The 20,018-nt window shown below is 46.9% G+C and overlaps 1 protein-coding gene across 4 annotated transcripts in view; it reads right to left on the reverse strand.

Moving 5' to 3' along the window:
• LOC120997021 (WAP four-disulfide core domain protein 5-like) overlaps positions 1 to 20,018 on the reverse strand; it is an 884,590-nt gene that overhangs the window by 74,933 nt on the left and 789,639 nt on the right. For 3 of the 4 annotated variants that reach the window (XM_040426934.1, XM_040426932.1, XM_040426933.1), the window contains exon 2: positions 10,409 to 10,561. The exons of the other annotated variant lie outside the window; for it this stretch is intronic. In XM_040426934.1, the coding sequence (XP_040282868.1) occupies positions 10,409 to 10,561 (153 nt within the window). The remainder of the gene's footprint in view (positions 1 to 10,408; positions 10,562 to 20,018) is intronic. 4 annotated transcript variants of the gene reach the window in all.

Here is a 20,018-nt window from a genome sequence, read left to right on the forward strand (position 1 = left end):
GTACACAGTGACTGCACCAGCAGAATATTGAGTGCAGCTCTGGGGTATAATACAGGATGTAACTCAGGATCAGTACAGAATAAGTAATGTAATGTATGTACACAGTGACTGCACCAGCAGAATAGTGAGTGCAGCTCTGGAGTATAATACAGGATGAAACTCAAAATCAGTACAGGATAAGTAATGTAATGTATGTACACAGTGACTGCACCAGCAGAATAGTGAGTACAGCTCTGGAGTATAATACAGGATGTAACTCAGGATCAGTACAGGATAAGTAATGTAATGTATGTACACAGTGACTGCACCAGCAGAATAGCGAGTGCAGCTGTGGAGTATAATACAGGATGTAACTCAGGATCAGTACAGGATAAGTAATGTAATGTATGTACACAGTGACTGCACCAGTAGAATAGTGAGTGCAGCTCTGGGGTATAATACAGGATGTAACTCAGGATCAGTACAGGATAAGTAATGTAATGTATGTACACAGTGACTGCACCAGAAAAATAGTGAGTGCAGCTCTGGAGTATAATTCAGGATGAAACTCAAAATCAGTACAGGATAAGTAATGTAATGTATGTACACAGTGACTGCACCAGCAGAATAGTGAGTGCAGCTCTGGAGTATAATACAGGATGAAACTCTAAATCAGTACAGGATAAGTAATGTATGTACACATTGACTGCACCAGCAGAATAGTGAGTGCAGCTCTGGAGTATAATACAGGATGTAACTCAGGATCAGTACAGGATAAGTAATGTAATGTATGTACACAGTGACTGCACCAGCAGAATAGTGAGTGCAGCTCTGGGGTATAATACAGGATGTAACTCAGGATCAGTACAGGATAAGTAATGTAATGTATGTACACAGTGACTGCACCAGCAGAATAGTGAGTGCAGCTCTGGAGTATAATACAGGATGTAACTCAGGATCAGTACAGGATAAGTAATGTAATGTATGTACAAAGTGACTGCACCAGCAGAATAGTGAGTGCAGCTCTGGGGTATGATACAGGATATAACTCAGGATCAGTACAGGATAAGAAATGTAATGTATGTACACAGTGACTGCACCAGCAGAATAGTGAGTGCAGCTCTGGGGTATAATACAGGATGTAACTCAGGATCAGTACAGGATAAGTAATGTAATGTACACAGTGACTGCACCAGCAGAATAGTGAGTGCAGCTCTGGGGTATAATACAGGATGTAACTCAGGATCAGTACAGGATAAGTAATGTAATGTATGTACACAGTGACTGAACCAGCAGAATAGTGAGTGCAGCTCTGGAGTATAATACAGGATGTAACTCAGGATCAGTACGGGATAAGTAAAGTATGTACAGAGTGACTGCACCAGCAGAATAGTGAATGTAGCTCTGGAGGATAATACAGGATGTAACTCAGAATCAGTACAGGATAAGTAATGTATGTACACAATGACTGCACCAGCAGAATCGTGAGTGCAGCTCTGGAGTATAATACAGGATGTAACTCAGGATCAGTCCAGGATAAGTAATGTAATGTATGTACACAGTCACTGCATCAGCAGAATAGTGAGTGCAGCTCTGGTATATAATACAGAATGAAACTCAGGATAAGTACAGGATAAGTAATGTAATGTACTGTATGTACACATTGACTGCACCAGCAGAATAGTGAGTGCAGCTCTGGAGTATAATACAGGATGTACTGTAACTCAGGATCAGTACAGGATAAGTAATGTAATGTATGTACACAGTGACTGCACCAGCAGAATAGTGAGTGCAGCTCTGGAGTATAATACAGGATGAAACTCAAAACCAGTACAGGATAAGTAATGTAATGTATGTACACAGTGACTGCACCAGCAGAATATTGAGTGCAGCTCTGGAGGATAATACAGAATGAAACTCAGGATTAGTACAGGATAAGTAATGTAATGTAATGTATGTACACAGTGACTGCACCAGCAGAATAGTGAGTACAGCTCTGGAGTATAATACAGGATGTAACTCAGGATCAGTACAGGATATGTAATGTAATGTATGTACACAGTGACTGCACCAGCAGAATAGTGAGTGCAGCTCTGGGGTATAACATAGGATGTAACTCAGGATCAGTACAGGATAAGTAATGTAATGTAATGTATGTACACAGTGACTGCACCAGCAGAATAGTGAGTGCAGCTCTGGAGTATAATACAGAATGAAACTCAGGATTAGTACAGGATAAGTAATGTAATGTACTGTATGTACACAGAGACTGCACCAGCAGAATAGTGAGTGCAGCTCTGGAGTATAATACAGGATGTAACTCAGGATCAGTACAGGATAAGTAATGTAATGTATGTACACAGTGACTGCACCAGCAGAATAGCGAGTGCAGCTCTGGAGTATAATACAGGATGTAACTCAGGATCAGTACAGGATATGTAATGTAATGTATGTACACAGTGACTGCACAAGCAGAAAAGTGAGTGCTGCTATGGAGTATAATACAGGATGTAACTCAGGATCAGTACAGGATAAGTAATGTAATGTATGTACACAGTGACTGCGCCAGCAGAATAGTGAGTGCAGCTCTGGGGTATAATACAAGATGTAACTCAGGATCAGTACAGAATAAGTAATGTAATGTATGTACACAGTGACTGCACCAGCAGAATAGTGAGTGCAGCTCTGGGGTATAATACAGGATGTAACTCAGGATCAGTTTCAGGATAAGTAATGTAATGTATGTACACAGTGACTGCACCAGCAGAATAGTGAGTGCAGCTCTGGAGTATAATACATGATGTAACTCAGGATCAGTACGGGATAAGTAAAGTATGTACAGAGTGACTGCACCAGCAGAATAGTGAATGTAGCTCTGGAGGATAATACAGGATGTAACTCAGAATCAGTACAGGATAAGTAATGTATGTACACAGTGACTGCACCAGCAGAATCGTGAGTGCAGCTCTGGAGTATAATACAGGATGTAACTCAGGATCAGTCCAGGATAAGTAATGTAATGTATGTACACAGTGACTGCATCAGCAGAATAGTGAGTGCAGCTCTGGAATATAATACAGAATGAAACTCAGTATAAGTACAGGATAAGTAATGTAATGTAATGTATGTACACAGTGACTGCACCAGCAGAATAGTGAGTGCAGCTCTGGGGTATAATACAGGATGTAACTCAGGATCAGTACAGGATAAGTAATGTAATGTATGTACACAGTGACTGCACCAGCAGAATAGTGAGTGCAGCTCTGGAGTATAATACAGGATGTAACTCAGGATCAGTACAGGATAAGTAATGTAATGTATGTACACAGTGACTGCACCAGCAGAATAGTGAGTGCAGCTCTGGGGTATAATACAAGATGTAACTCAGGATTAGTACAGGATAAGTAATGTAATGTATGTACACAGTGACTGCACCAGCAGAATAGTGAGTGAAGCTCTGGGGTATAATACAGGATGTAACTCAGGATCAGTACAGGATAAGTAATGTAATGTACACAGTGACTGCACCAGCAGAATAGTGAGTGCAGCTCTGGGGTATAATACAGGATGTAACTCAGGATCAGTACAGGATAAGTAATGTAATGTATGTACACAGTGACTGCACCAGCAGAATAGTGAGTGCAGCTCTGGAGTATAATACAGGATGAAACTCAAAATCAGTACAGGATAAGTAATGTATGTACACAGTAACTGCACCAGCAGAATAGTGAGTGCAGCTCTGGATTATAATACAGGATGTAACTCAGGATCAGTACAGGATAAGTAATGTAATGTATGTACACAGTGACTGCAGCAGCAGAATAGTGAGTGCAGCTCTGGGGTATAATACAGGATGTAACTCAGGATCAGTACAGAATAAGTAATGTAATGTATGTACACAGTGACTGCACCAGCAGAATAGTGAGTGCAGCTCTGGAGTATAATACAGGATGTAACTCAGGATCAGTACAGGATAGGTAATGTAATGTATGTTCACAGTGACTGCACCAGCAGAATAGTGAGTGCAGCTCTGGGGTATAATACAGGATGTAACTCAGGATCAATACAGGATAAGTAATGTAATGTATGTACACAGTGACTGCACCAGCAGAATAGTGAGTGCAGCTCTGGAGTATAATACAGGATGTAACTCAGTATCAGTACAGGATAAGTAATATAATGTATGTACACAGTGACTGCACCAGCAGAATAGTGAGTGCAGCTCTGGAGTATAATACAGGATGTAACTCAGGATCAGTACAGGATAAGTAATGTAATGTATGTACACAGTGAATGCACCAGCAGAATAGTGAGTGCAGCTCTGGGGTATAATACAGGATGGAACTTAATGATTTTCCTATTTCATGACGTAAAGTCATAGTTTTATTAAAGACACGGAGGCGAGTATTGCTTACTCCTTCTTTACTTCCACCAATAGCAGCAAAGGAGAAATTAACATAATCAAAACAATAAAGGATCCTCCCCAAACAGATCCTATAATAAGCAGTGTCCTCTTTATATCTTCCTCTTTCTTTGAATCCACGACACCAACCGCCAAACCATAACCGAAAAACGAACCGAACTGGAACTGGTTCCGACACCGACCATTCTTTTCATCCGACTGAAGAACTCAAGCCAACATGGCTAACATTTCAGGAAACCTGGAACAACGCGGAATGCCATCCGCCAAGGATCTTTCAACCTGAAACAAAACAAATAATATAGCCAGTGTAAACACCTGGGTACAAATGTGCAATCTCGACCCTATAACGGTCGTACATTAAAAAGGTCGCTTAACAGAACCACAATCAATCTTGACGGTAAAATGTCATAAATAATCACCGAAACAGTGTAGTAGTCAATAATAATACCATAACATTGAAATAATAATAGGGTGGGCCAGAGAAACCTAGGGCGGGCAATACTCGCCTCCGTGTCTTTAATAAAACTATGACTTTACGTCATGAAATAGGAAAATCATTAAGTTTTACATCAAGACACGGAGGCTTCGTATTGCAAGTTCAAAGCTGCTCAATAATAGCAGAAAACACATGAGGGGTCGGACGGAAATAAAACTCTGTGAACGTCGTGGCCCTAGACCAGTCAGCCAGACGTAGAATGTCCTCCAAACGAGCCCCCGAAACAGCCAGGGCAGTAGCAGCCGCGCCCCTGGCCGAATGAGCGGTAAAGATCGTCGTATCAATCCCTGAAAGGGACATGACCCACTTCATCCAACGCGCCAAAGTGGGACTGGTAACCGGACCAAAGGGATGGCGAATAGAGAGGAAAAGCTGCGGAACGTCCGCAGACCGGTGAGCACGAGTGCGCAACTCATATTCCCGTAGACAAGCTACAGGACAGAGTGCCGGGGAAGACGGAAAACTGGGATAGGACACAGACCGAATATTGGTCTTGGTGCGCCGCGTGATGTTAAAAGTAACACCCTCGGGAGTAAAGGATCTAGCATCATGATCCAGAGCCCTGACATCAGAGATCCTCTTACAGGAAATCAGGCAAAAAAGGGTCAGCAACTTGGCTGACAGTTGACGGAGGGAAAGGGCCGCGTTGTCGGGCCAGGAAGAGAGGAACGAAAGGACCAGGGAAACATCCCACGTAGTGGTGAAACGTGGCCGAGGAGGCCGAGCCAAGCGTGAGCCACGTAAAAGTCGAGACACTAAAGGGTGTTGACCAGCCGGAACACCATCAAATCCCTGATGAGTCGAGGAAATCGCAGAACGGAACAAATTGATGGTCCGATAAGCTTTCCCTGCCTCAAAGAGAGAAGTCAGGAATTGCAACAAATGGGTTACAGATGCCGAAACGGGATCCAGGTCCCGTTCCATGCACCAGCCAACCCAAGATCCCCAAGCTGCCCGGTAAGATTTTCGGGTGCCGGGAGCCCAAGCGTTGTCCAGGAGGCGTCTAGTTGCCTCCGAAATTCCCTCGACCTCTCCTGGAGTCCTGAAATTCGGCACGCAAGAAGTTGAAGGGAGCCTTCGACCAGCAGGGGATGTGGGGCACCCAGAGGGTCCTGGAGGAGATCCGTCCGCGTCGGGAGTAGGAGAGGTACGTCGACCAGGAGTTCTAAGAGGATCGGGTACCAGGCTTGAGATCCCCAGAAGGGAATCACCACCACCAGTTCCGCACTCTGACGCCGAGTCTGTAGCAACATCCTCGGAATCATGGCAAACGGTGGAAACGCGTAATGTAGGGCTGAGGACCAGTCCTGTAAAAACGCATCCACCGCTTCTGCCTCCGGGTCCGGCCGCCAGCTGAAGAACCTGGACAGGTGAGTATTGAGCCGGGAAGCAAAAAGGTCTATGGAGCAAGGACCCCAGATGTCCGAGATTGTGGAGAACATTTCCGGATTCAGCCTCCAGTCGCTGCCGTCCGTGAAGCATCGGGAACTCCGATCCGCTTTGTAGTTGTGAAGACCCGGCAGGTACTCCGCTTGAATCATGATGTCCCTGGACAGACAATAGGACCAGAACTCCTTCGCCAGTCGGGCTAAGGTGGCCGATTGAGTGCCGCCTAGGTGATTGACGTATCGGACCGCCGACACATTGTCCATGCGTAGACGGATGCATGCATGAGCTATGCCCTTGGTGAAACTCCTGATGGCAAACGAACCCGCTAGAAGTTCCAGAGCGTTGATGTGCAGATGGGTCTCTGACTCCGACCATCGACCCCCAGTGGAGATACCCTCGCAGTGGGCACCCCATCCTTGGAGACTCGCGTCCGACTCTACCGTGAATTCCGGTTGGAATCCGAAGATTGCTCTGCCGTTCCAGGCTTCCAAATTGCTCAACCACCAACGAAGTTCCTCCTGAGCTTCTTGATCCAGAATCACAGTGTCCGCAAACGAGGCCCCGGCACGGAGGTGGGCGATCTTCAGGCGCTGTAAAGCCCGATAATGGAGCGGAGCGGGAAAGACTGCCTGGATAGAGGAGGCAAGTAACCCAATGATGCGAGCCAGGTGGCGTAGGGATAGAGAGGGAGTTGAGAGAGCATGTCTCAACTCCTTGCGTATCGTCCGCAATTTCTCTGCAGGGAGGCTGAGAGATTCCGCAACAGAGTCCACCGTGAAGCCCAGAAACTCCATACGTCGAGCCGGTGTGAGGCAGGATTTCTCGAGATTGAGTAGAAAACCCAGACCCGTCAGAAGATCCGAGGTCCACTGGAGGTGTTGCAGCAGAGACGACTGACATTGGTGCATAATGAGGATGTCGTCCAGGTAAATGACAAGACGAACCCCACGGCTCCGAAGCCAGGCCATGACTGGGCGCAGTAACTTGGTGAAGCACCAAGGCGCTGAGGAAAGGCCGAACGGTAGGCAAGTGAAGCGCCACACTTCGCCCTTCCACAGGAAGCGCAGAAGATCCCTGGAGGAGGAGGCAATCGGGACCGTCAGATAGGCATCCTTGAGATCCAGCTTCACCATCCAGTCCCCCGGAATCAGCAAGTCCCGAAGGAGGTGAATCCCCTCCATCTTGAAGTGGCGGTAGCGCACCACAGAGTTCAGTGCCCGGAGATTTATGACCGGACGAAATTGTCCCCCTTTTTTCTGAACTAGAAAAATGTGGCTGAGAACGCCCCTTTGGGTAGGAGGAGCCCTTTCTATCGCATCCTTGTGCAAGAGGGAAAAAAGTTCTACGTCCACTAGCTCCCTGTCCGGTAGTGCCAGGGGAGGGGGAGAAGGGACGAGATCTGGCGAACTCGTAAGTTCTATGTGGAACCCCTGCACAGTGTTCAGCACCCATGGATCTGATGTGATGCTGGACCAAACGTGGGAACATAGACGGAGTCTGCCCCCTACACAAGGAGTGAAAGAAGTCCCCACTGGGGAAAGACTTACCGAAAGATTTTCTGTAGTTCGGATTTCCTCTAACCGATCTGGAACGCCATTGGCCGCCTCTGGCCGGGAAGAACGAGGGGGCATTTCTTTGGTCCTGGAAAGGAGGCCTCTGGTTGAAGGAGCCTCTGCCCGAGCTGCGGGCATGATAACTGGAACGGCCGGACAGACGGCCCCTACTACTGCCGGCCCTAGTGGAGACCCGTCCCTGAAATACCCTTTTCATGGAGGACTGGGCCTTGTCCAATGCGGTAAACGCTCCAACGTACCTGCTGAGGTCCTTAATGAAGGAATCCCCGAACAGTTGACCCTGAGCATCCTTCCCTGTCTCAGTAAGTGCCAAGTTGGCCAATTTTGGGTCAATTTTAAAAAGGATGGCTTTACGCCTTTCAATGGACAGGGAGGAATTGGTGCTGCCCGCAATACAAATGGCTCTCTGTATCCAGCCAGTAAGCTCCTCCGGATCTATCGGAGAGCCGTCCACTTTGGCCGATTCGGCCATTTCAAAGATTTTGGCGAGGGGGCCAAAAATGTCAAGGAGCTTGTCCTGACAACTCTTTATGGCGGAATCCAGACCTTTACGGGGATTCCAGCCGGTTTTAGTTAAAAACTGAGTCATCTTCTGATCCACAGATGGGGTCTCACAGACCTTGTTAGGGATCAATGGTCTGGGGCATTCTGCACGGAGCTTGCTGCGCGCCTCTTTGCTGAGAGGACGACGCACCCAATGCTCCAAATAATCGCTCACATGAGCTACCGGCAACCACTCCGCCGACCTAGGGTGGTGGAGGGAATCGGGGTCAAATAGTGGGTTGCCAGAAGGATCCACCAGGGTAGACGCCGTGTTAGGGGCAGAGGTGGATGCGCCCACGGACTCAGATGTGGAAGGCCTAGGGCCTGAGGTGCTTGGAAACTGAGGTTCCATCTCTAACACTCCATCAGAGTGGTCACTTGCCTCCGCATAAGCCTCCATGTCCGATTCAATATCAGAATCTATGTCATAAGTTTGTGCTCTAGCACATTTCCACGTTCGCGCCCTTTCTGCCTGGCGCGGTAAGGCTCTTTTGCGCGATCTAAGCGCGCTATCATGGGTGGCTTGGATCACACCAGTCAAAGTCTCCTGGGCAGGAGGTTCAATGGTAGGCTGCGGGCTAGTGAGTGCAGGCATTAGATTAGAGGGGCCAGGAGTATGGGCAGATAATGCCTGGGATATGGTCTGAGAGATCATTGAGGACATGGATCCCATGGCCTCTATAATGGCACTAGACACTGAGCGTTGTAGCTCAAGAGCCTGTGCACTCATGACTGGCAGGCTGGGGTCCCCTGTGGGTGGGGGGGGGTTAGGCCCAGCGGGAGAGCGGTCTGAGGACATGATCTCGTTATTAACGATCTAAAATGTAATGCCTGGTGGCCGATGGGGTACCTAAACTAAAGGTGCTAATCTCGGGTAGAAAAACCAACTAACCTAAACAGGGGTTAATCACCCCAAGCGCCGCAGTAAGGTAGGAGCCGATCCGGAGCTGAGAGGAGCAGCAATGCACTGGAGAGCGCTCCGAAATCCCGCGAGAAGACGGGCGGGAGCTCCCAAGATGGCCGCCGAGATCTCGCGAGATCTCGGAGCCGCGGGAGGCTAAAGAAACCTGCCGCCGATAACCTATGCCGCCGGAGAGCAGAGGGAAGGTATCGGAGCGGCGACTGAGGTAGTGGGAGAGGAGGGGGGAAAAAGAAGTCACCCCCAAGACGAAAGGTTACAGGGGATAAAACCGTCGATGAGGAAACGCAAAGGGGAAGAGAGGGAGGGGGGGGGCGGCCCCCAAATGAAGGGAATACAGAATATACTGAGATAAAATCTCCAAAATGAAGGGAAAAAAGGGAGGGGGGAGACCTGGATATAGGTCAGAACAGCATATATATCTATCTACAAGGCCAGTATTAAAACGCCATGACAAGACATAAATTGCTTCAAAATCTAAATCACATAATCGAATATATATAGGTCACTTAGCTTTGGTGGAGCAGCAAAGAAAGAGGAAGATATAAAGAGGACACTGCTTATTATAGGATCTGTTTGGGGAGGATCCTTTATTGTTTTGATTATGTTAATTTCTCCTTTGCTGCTATTGGTGGAAGTAAAGAAGGAGTAAGCAATACGAAGCCTCCGTGTCTTGATGTAAAACTCAGGATCAGTACAGGTACTGTATAATACCTATGTACCTAATGGAAATGTATGTAATGGCAGTAGAAACATTACTTCTAGAGGAGCACACAGAACCTTGTGGAGCTCTCATATGATGACACATGAAGTGCTCACAGGTCCACACTTTGGAACATTAATGTGCTCCTTGCGTTAGTCCTCACAGTCATGTGATGCAGTTACAGTCCTGATAATTGCTGGGCTGCCTGCCACCAGTGAAGCTGAATTTACCTCTGAGATGTGTTTGTGGTAAAGCAGATTTTGGCAGATCAGGTGGAGCTGGTCATGTAACCATACAGCTGTCAGATTCCTTCACCAGGTGACAAATCCTGTCTAATAATGAGCTCCATCTACTTGTTGAATTTGGTTTCTAATGAACTTACCCTCGATGGGTTGTAAGCATAGTCTGGTGCCCAGATCACTGCAGCACTTTTGTTTTCCAGGACAGTCATCGTCCGATTCGCACAGATCAGAAGGAAGAAATGGAAGACGAGAGTTTGCTACTAATGGATCTAGGGGACATTGTCCAGGTTTCTCTGTAAATAAAGAAGTTGATGTGTCACAAACGTATCAGGTAGTTACATGTAGCCTCTTATAAACCAGATTCAAAAAGTGATAAATATCAGTAATAAACACTTTGGTGAAATGATCCCGTCTGTGACCAGCTTTGTTCTTGGTGGAAAGATTGTCCTTGTGTTGACAGAACTGTCTCATTCAGAAGGATCAGAGGCATAACCAGGGGCGTTGCTGGGGTCTGAAAACATCCGGGGCTCAAGCCCACTGAGTGGAAATTTGCATAATAAGAATTAACATACAAGCCAACGTACTTAAAGGGTTTCTGTCATGAGAAATAACGTTCTGCAGCGATGTGCTGATGTCAGCAGTACATAACAGTGTCCTTTATAACTCCCTGCTGCCGCCGCTCTCTCCAAATAAACACTTTCAAAATATGCTAATGAGCCTGTAGGTGCTATGAGGGCGTTGCTTCAGCACCTAGAGGCTCGGTCTACTCACCCTTTGGCACGCCCAGGTCCAGTTGATTGACTGGCGAGTTTTCTTCGTTCAGTAAATCCCGTTCCTGCGCCGTCCAGGAGCGCGTCCTTCACTCTCTGCACCTGCGCTGAATACTAAACGGGATGGCGCCTGCTAAGTGAGTGTAGCCGTCGCAGGCGCAGTGAGTGAAGCCAGCAGCAGGAGCGTGTCCTTCACTCACTGTGCCTGCGCCAAATACTAAACGGGATGGCGCCTAGGTGCTGAAGCAACGTCCTCATAGCACCTAGAGGCTCATTAGCATATTATAAAAGTCTTTATAAAGGGAGTTATAAAGCAGACTGTTATGTACTGCTGACATCAGCCCATCGCTACAGAACGCTATTTCTCATGACAGAAACCCTTTAATAACAGGTTTTATTTCTATGGAGGTTCCGGAGATGGCTATGTACAGCAATCGGCTGTCTCTGGCACTCCGATAGAAAAGAATAGAGGAATTGTGCACATTTCTGACCAGCCACTCCGTCCATTTCAGGTGGGCTTCACAGGATACAGAGCCTCCATTATCGTGATCTGAGGAGGGGGGGGGGGTTGGGGAACCCATAGGACCCTCACCAATCCAATAGTGGATAGGGGACTACTTTCTTTAACTGGAAATTGGAATAATCTTTTAATGCTGAAATAAAATTTGTAAAAAAAAAATAATAATGTAAAGGTGCATTTTGTGTCCCTCGCCAACTCTGCGTACAATTATCGGGAAGGAACAGTTCCGTCCTGATAACTGTCTGCTGCTTGTTAGTGGAGGGAAGGACTACATTTACACTTACAGGCCGGTGTCATGGAAGATGTGTGCACACCTTGTACTTGTTCCGCTGATCCGCTACTTGAGGGCTGCGCGGTCATGAGTTCAGTCACTTCAGTGCGCAATCCTGTCCTGCGGCGCGTGATCCCGGGTCTCGCAGGATCAAGCGCCGCAGGACGGGATTGAGCAAGGAACTGACGGAACTCATGCCCGTGCAGCCCGCAAGTAGCGGATCAGTGGAACATGTACAAGGGGTGGGGAGATGATCTGTGGGATTGCCCAGGTCGAATCAATATTAAAGGGCCCTGGAATAGCCAAAAATGCTACCAGCATAACATAACATTCGGGGCCCTGGACAAAACATCCGGATGCTTTGACCTAACGACGCCCCTGGGCATAACAGTAAAACCAGTAGATGTTCCATAGCTTTGTCCGTGTGGACTCTTGACAATCATTGAACCCTAACTGTGCAATGATGGTGTTAGTCATATATAATTCTTCTGACTTCCTCTTTGCTTGGATTGTATATACTATAGGTTGAACCTAGAGATGAGCAAATCGAAGCTGACGAACTCAAATTCGTTCCGAATTTCAGGAAAAATTTGATTCTGAACGAATGCGAAATTCCTCGTACTTCGTGGTAACGAAACTCAATTTTTCCTAACAATGGCGGCTAAAATGGTGGCTACACGTGTGAGGACATGGGGCAAGGAACTCTGGGAAGGCGGGATGACCCATAATGCCATGCATGCAGCCAATCAGCAGCCATCCAGCCCGGTGATGTCACAGCCCTATAAATACGGCGGCCATCTTAGATTCTGCCATTCACCATCGTACTTTGTTCAGGGACAGACGTTTCAGGCGCTAGGGAGAGTGAAAGAACACCTCAATGTGGAAAAAAAAGTGCTTTATAAGTGCACGATAAGGATAGGAGGAATCATTTCACATCAGCTTAGTGCAGGGACAGACGTTGCAGGGGCTAGGGAGAGTCATACAGAAAACATCATTGGGAAAAAATACCATTTAGGCCTCATGCACACGACCATTGTGTGTTTTGCTGTCCGCAAATTGCAGATCCTCAAAACACAGATGGCGTCCGTGTGCGTTCCGCAATTTGCGGAACGGCACGGACAGCCATTGATATAACTGCCTATTCTTGTCTGCAAAACTGACAAGAATAGCACAGGTTATATTTTTTTGGCGGACCACGGAACGGAGAAACGGATGCGGACAGCACACAGAGTGTTGTTCGTATCTTTTGTGGCCCCATTGAAGTGAATAGGTCCGCATCCAAGCCGCAAAAACTGCGAACCAAAACATGCATGAGGCCTTACAAGTGCAGGGAAAGATTATTTGGGGATCCAAATAGCCATTATACAGCTTTGTCATTCCAGTAATTTGTTGTAGGGGTTCAAGTGTTATGTTGAAAAGCCTTTAGTGGCTTATATCTGTGGAAAAAGAGAAATATATACTCTGTTCACTTCTGCAGCTATATATGGTGAAAGCGTTTAGTGCCCTATTATAGTACAATACGAGAAAAATAGACGCTGTTCACGTTTGGTTTTATTTGCGGTAAAAGCGTTTCTTGTCATATTTCTAGAGAAAATGAGAAAAATACACGCAGTTCACATTTGCTGTTATTTGCGCAGAAATAATTTAGTGGCCTATTTCATTACAAAAAGAAAAATATATTTGTCGCTTTTATAGATTTTTGTTTAGTTTAGCTACAAGTATGTCAGACAGAGAAGTGCCAGACCATGCACAGAGGAGTGGCAGAGGCCTGAATGTTTCTGGCGCAGGCACAGGTCGCAGCAGAGTAAGGGGGCACGGCAGCAGGAGTTGCAGCGAGAGGCCTGAGCTTCCGATGTCATCTAGGTGTCTTGACCAGCAACCCAGCGGTTCTTGATTGGTTAACTCGATCATCCACATCATCCCAAGTGACATCAGACACCCCCAGCCAACAGTCGGTGGGTTCGTCAGACACAACCCTTTGTTGGCATGGTCCGGGAGCAGGCCCTGTGCCCTCAATTGTTCTCAACCTGCCTCTGTCCTTTTCTGTTCCATCACTGCGAGAAGTATGCCGCAGACTCGGTTCCACTTTTCAGCGCGGAAGAGCTACTAGAGGACAGTCAGCAGCTACTGCCCAGCCAAGATCTGGAGGAGGCATCCGCCGCTTCCTCAACTAGGTGGGCAAGTAGTGATGAGGAGAGCTTGTGTCGCGAGCGGTCAGGTTCCTGACCCAAAGACCATTGAGGAAGACATCAGTGATGTGCAGACACTACTCGATGATGATGAAGCCGATCGCACTTGGGAGCCGGGTGTAGAACGGGCTTCGTCATCATCAGGAGAAGAGGGTGGCAGCTTGCTAGTGACCCAGCGGCGTGGTCGAGAGTCAGCAGGGTGGCAGCAGTGGGAGGTTGGGAGCCAAATAGGCACAAGGTAGAACACCCGCTTTGCAGCAGCCTACCTCTCCGGAAAGGAGTGGTGCAGGGGTTAACGGAGGCAGCGGCAGTAGCAGTCAGCCAGTGAGTAGTGTTGGAGGGAAAATCAGGTACTCGGCGATGTGACAGTTTTTTGTGAAGCCGCCAGAGGAGCTCAACATGACCATATGTAGAATATATAGGCAGAAGGTGAAGCGAGGTCAGGGTGCAAATGTTGGCACCACGGCCTTTCACCAACATATGTAGTGTCACCATAAAGTGGCCCGGGAGAACTGTGGCTCTGATGTGGTGGTCCAGCCTGCCACAGCTACTGCTACATCACCCAGTGGCACGCACCCAGTTTCAGACAGTTAAGGCTCCACCACCTTAGCAGGAGGGAGCTGTCTGTCAATCCCATCTTTTGCTGGAGCAGATTCTCCTGCTCCTACTCCTTGTCGGTCATTCCGTCAGCAATCACCGAAGCGATTGCCAAGAGACAGCAGTATGCGTGCACGCATCCAAAGGTGCAGAAGCTGATCGTGCTTCTGTCCAAGTGGCTGGTGCTGCAGTCCCTCCCTTCCAAGTGGTTGACTCTGCACCTTTCAGAACTAATGGCTTGTGGCGAGCCGAGGTGAAGAGTCCCAAGCCGTGATTTCTTTGTGAAAAAGGCAGTACCAGCCCTGCACACACATGTAGAACAGAAGTTGGGCCAGTCCTTGAGCCTGTCGGTGTCTGCGAAAGTGCACGGCAGTGCCGTCGTGTGGAGCTGTAACTACGGTCAGGAACAATACATGTCCTTTACGGCCCACTGGGTGAATGTGGTTCCTGCACAGCCACACCAGCAACTTGGCCAGGTCAGGCCAGCACAGCCACACCAGCAACTTGGCCAGGTCACGCCGCTTCCGCCTCCTCGTTGTCAAGCTGTTGGTCCTGCAACAATGTCCACCTCTGCCTCCTCATCCTCCACCATGTTCCCAGCCTTCACTGCAGGGACAAGTCACAGTGCCCCTCCAGCATACCACATGTGCAGGACTCAGCGGTGTCACGCTGTTCTGCACCTGGTTTACATTGCCGAACGGAGTCACACATGGGGGGTTAGTGCTCCGTGTGATGCATCAAGAAATGGAAACCTGGCTTTCTCCGAGACAACTGAAAATAGGAACCATGCTGACAGACAACGCGAAGAATATGGTGTCAGTGCTGTGTCAAGGAAGGCTGAGCCATAAGTCCTGCATGGAACACGTGTTCAATCTGGTTGTCAAGCGGTTCCTGAAGTCTTCCACCCATCTGCAAGACATCCTAAAAATGGCCAGGAAACTTTGCATGCACTTCAGCCACTCGTACACCACAAAACACCCCCTTGAGCTGCAGCGGCAGAACGACATCCCCAACATAGGCTGATATGCGACGTTTCCACTCGTTGGAATTCCACACTTCATATGTTGGACTGACTATACGAACAGAGAAAGGCCATCAACGATTTCTTGATGATGCAAGTGGATAGAAGTACTCCACTGTGTAACTTCGATGTCAGCCAGTGGCAGATCATGCATGACACCTGCCGTTTGCTTAGGCCCTTTGAGGAGGCCACATTATTTGTCAGTCGCCAGGACTACGGAATGAACAACGTCATTTCACTGCTTCATGTCCTGGAACAGATGCTGGTAACAATGGGTGGTCAGGGGACAGGAGACGTGGTGCCTTGATCTTACGGCCACATGAGCCCTGTGGGGGCTAAACTGGAAGAGGAGGAGGAGGGGGAGGAGGACATTGGAGCACAGGCAATGTGTAGCCAAATGGGTGGTTTTTCTATTCAGCTGATAGGATAAGAGGAGCAGGAGCAGCCACAGGAGCTACAGGGCGATGAGGTAGACAAGACAGAGGACCCAGACACAACGTGGCAGTATGCAGTGAAGATGGAGGCAGGGAGTCCCTCCGAGTCACTTGCACAAATGGCACGATGCATGCTCACTTGCTTGCGTAGTGACAGCCAAATTGTCACCATTCGGCAGAGGGATGACTTCTGGCTCTCCACCTTGATGGACCCTCGCTACTGGTCCAGAATGGGGGCCTTTTTTACACCCACCGAGAGGGAGGACAAACTGAACTACTACAGAGACATCCTAGGTAGTCAGTTGGCCGCTGCTTATCTGCCCATCGTCCATCCTCTCGCAGGTCTGACCGAAGGGGCCCTATGCGCTCACATTCCACTGCCATGGCTGCTGGGGAGGGGTGGGGTGGCAGGATCAGTACCAGCTCCATGAGCAGCAGCCTCAGTCTACAGTCGCTGATGAGCAGCTTTCTTCACCCACATAGTGAAGAAACTACTCACCAGCAGCAGCAGCTAGACGTAGAGCAGAACCTGAACCAGCAGTTGGTGGCATACTTGGACAGCACCCTGCCACCCCACATTGAAGATCCGCTGGACTAATGGGTAGCCAAACTGGATCTGTGGCCGCAAATGGCCGAGTTTGCCCTGGAAAAGCTGTCCTGCCTGACCAGTAGTGTGGCTTCAGAGCGGGTGTTTAGTGCAGCGGGGCCATAGTTATCCCAATGTGGAGAAACTGACCTTTATCAAGATAAATCAGGCATGGATCAGCCAGGATTCCCAACCACCAATTCCTGATGCATCAGACTAGATAATCCATGGTGCCACACCAACACTTTGATACAAGAGACCGGAGTACCTGCCTCAGCTACTAATTTGATGCTGCAACCTGCCTGATTCCACACATCTGATGCCAAGTGCTCCTTATTTCACCCACCTTCATCAGCGGGTACTGGTATTGACACCCACCGCTCCACTCTGTTACCGGGTCACTCTGTGGTCCCGGATGCTGCTGCCATATCCACACTACATATGTCACCTTTCCACTCTGTGGCCTCCTGATGCTGTCTCCACCTCCAAAATATGTCACCTTGCCACTCTGTGGTCTCCTCATGCTACTGCCATCTCTACACTATGTTACCTTGCCACTTGTATAAGCGTTTAATAGAACAGGCTCTGTACATCTATGTGGAATCAGCTGATGAGTAGTGATGAGCGGCAGTGTTCATATTTGAATTTGCGATATTTCGCGAATATTTCGTAGAATATTCGTGAATTTGAATATTCGTTATATTCAAAAAACATTTACTCTAAAAATTCGCAAGGTAATGATCGCGTAATATGCGAATATTACGCTATCAATACAGGCGTGGGTCAAAAACGAATATATAGCACTATAGAATTTAGTGCTATATGGTATATTCGTTTTTTAGAATATTCGTCATTTTTTTCCATCTGAAGTCATGATTCCTCCCTGCTTAAGTAACTTAAGCAGGGAGGAATCATGACTTCAGATGGAAAAAAAATGACGAATATTCTCAAAGACTAATATATAGAGCAATATAGCTAATATAGTGCTATATTTGTTTTTCTGAATATTCGTAATATTCTAAAACAAGAATATATAGCAATATAGCGAATATTCAAAAAAATTAAAATAGAGCAATTTAGCTAATATAGTGCTATATTCGTTTTTTAATAGTTGTCTTTTTTCCAATCTGAACTTCAGATGAGAAAAAAATTACAACTATTAGACAAAGAAGATTATAGCACTATATTAGCTAAATTGCTCTACATTTGTTTTTTCGAATATTCGCTATATTGCTATATATTCTTGTTTTAGAACAGGGGTCGAGGGGGAACGCGTGGGAACAGGGTTCCTGCACTTTTTTCATGGCAGGAACGCCGTTCCCTTTCAGCCTCAAGCAGGGCTTTTTTTCTGGCGGAACACACTGGAACGGCGTTCCGCCACCTTTTGACATCGCAAGCTGCGATGTATCAGCGGGGAGGGACTGGGAGGAGGAGCTGGGGGCCGGTACGTTCACTGTGCTCCGGCCCCGCAGCTCCAGTAGAGACTTATAAAATGTTTAATTAAATGAATAATGATTCATGCTGCCCCCTCAGTAGTATAACTTTCAATATATTGTACTCACAGGGCTACTGTTATCGTAATGCAGGCCGGCCGGGCAGACAAGCGTCAGCGTCACTGACTTGACGTCACCTGCCTGCGCCGCCTGCTTCATTCATAAAGTAGGCGGCGCAGGCAGGTGACGTCAGTCAGTGACGCTGCCGCTCGTCTGCACGGCCGGCCTGCATTACGATAACAGTAGCCCTGTGAGTACAATATATTGAAAGTTATACTACTGAGGGGGCAGCATGAATCATTATTCATTTAATTACACATTTTATAACTGTACTGGAGCGGCAATGGGGGGTCTGTGGATGACACTGTTATGGGGTGGGGGGGTCTGTGGATGGCACTGTTATGGGGTGGGGGGGGTCTGTGGATGGCACTGTTATGGGGTGGGGGTCTGTGGATGACACTGTTATGGGGTGGGGGTCTGTGGATGACACTGTTATGGGGTGGGGGGCAGTGGATCTTGGGTGAGTTCCCACACTTTTTTTCCCAGGACTTGACCCCTGTTTTAGAATATTACAAATATTCAAAAAAAAAAATGTATATAACACTATATCGAATATATTCGTTTTTTAGAATATTTGTCTTTTTTTTTTTTCAATCTGTACAGTTGTTCCACTTCAACATACTCCTCCCCGACAAGCGTCGTTCCCTTGGTGACGGGGACGCTTGTCGGGGAGGAGTATGCCGAAGTGGAACAACTATACAGATTGAAAAAAAAAAAAGACGAATATTCTAAAAAACTAATATATTCGATATAGTGCTATATATTAGTTTTTTAGAATATTCATCATTTTTCATTTTTCCCATCTAAAGTCAGGATTCCTCCCTGCTTAAGTTGCTTGTGGGCCAATGACTCATTGGCCCACAAGCAAGAAGCAGGAAGGAATCATGTTTTTAGATGGAAAAAAATTACGAATATTCGATATAGCGAATATATAGCACTATATTTAACCCCTTAAGGACTCAGCCCTATTTCACCTTAAGGACTTGGCCATTTTTTGCAAATCTGACCAATGTCACTTTATGTGGTGATAACTTTAAAACGCTTTTACTTATCCAGGCCATTCTGAGATTGTTTTTTTGTCACATATTGTACTTCAAAACACTGGTAAAATGGAGTCAAAAAAATTCATTTTTATTTATAAAAAATACCAAATTTACCAAAATTTGGGAAAAATTAGCAAATTTCCAAGTTTCAATTTCTCTACTTCTATAACACATAGTAATAACTCCAAAAATAGCTATTAGTTTATATTCCCCATATGTCTACTTTATGTTTGGATCATTTTGGGAATGTCATTTTATTTTTTGGGGACGTTACAAGGCTCAGAAGTTTAGATGCAAATCTTGAAAATTTTCAGAAATGTTCAAAAACCCACTTTTTAGGGACCAGTTCAGGTCTGAAGTCACTTTGTGAGGCTTACATAATAGAAACCACCAAAAAGTGACCCCATTCTAGAAACTACACCCCTCAAGGTATTCAAAACTGATTTTACAAACATTATTAACCCTTTAGGTGTTCCCCAAGAGTTGATGGCAAATGGAGAGGAAATTTCAGAATTTCAATTTTTTGCCAAATTTTCAATTTTAATCCATTTTTTCCACTAACAAAGCAAATGTTAACAGCCAAACAAAACTCTATATTTATTGCCCTGACTCTGCGGTTTACAGAAACACCCGATATGTGGTCGTACACCACTCTACGGCCCCACGTCAGGGCGTAGAGGGAAAGGAACGCTGTGTGGTTTTTGGAAGGCAGATTTCGCTGGACTGGTTTATTTACACCATGTCCCATTTGAAGCCCCCTGATGCA

This window comes from Bufo bufo, chromosome 4 (assembly GCF_905171765.1).
Source record: "Bufo bufo chromosome 4, aBufBuf1.1, whole genome shotgun sequence".
NCBI lineage: Eukaryota > Metazoa > Chordata > Amphibia > Anura > Bufonidae > Bufo > Bufo bufo.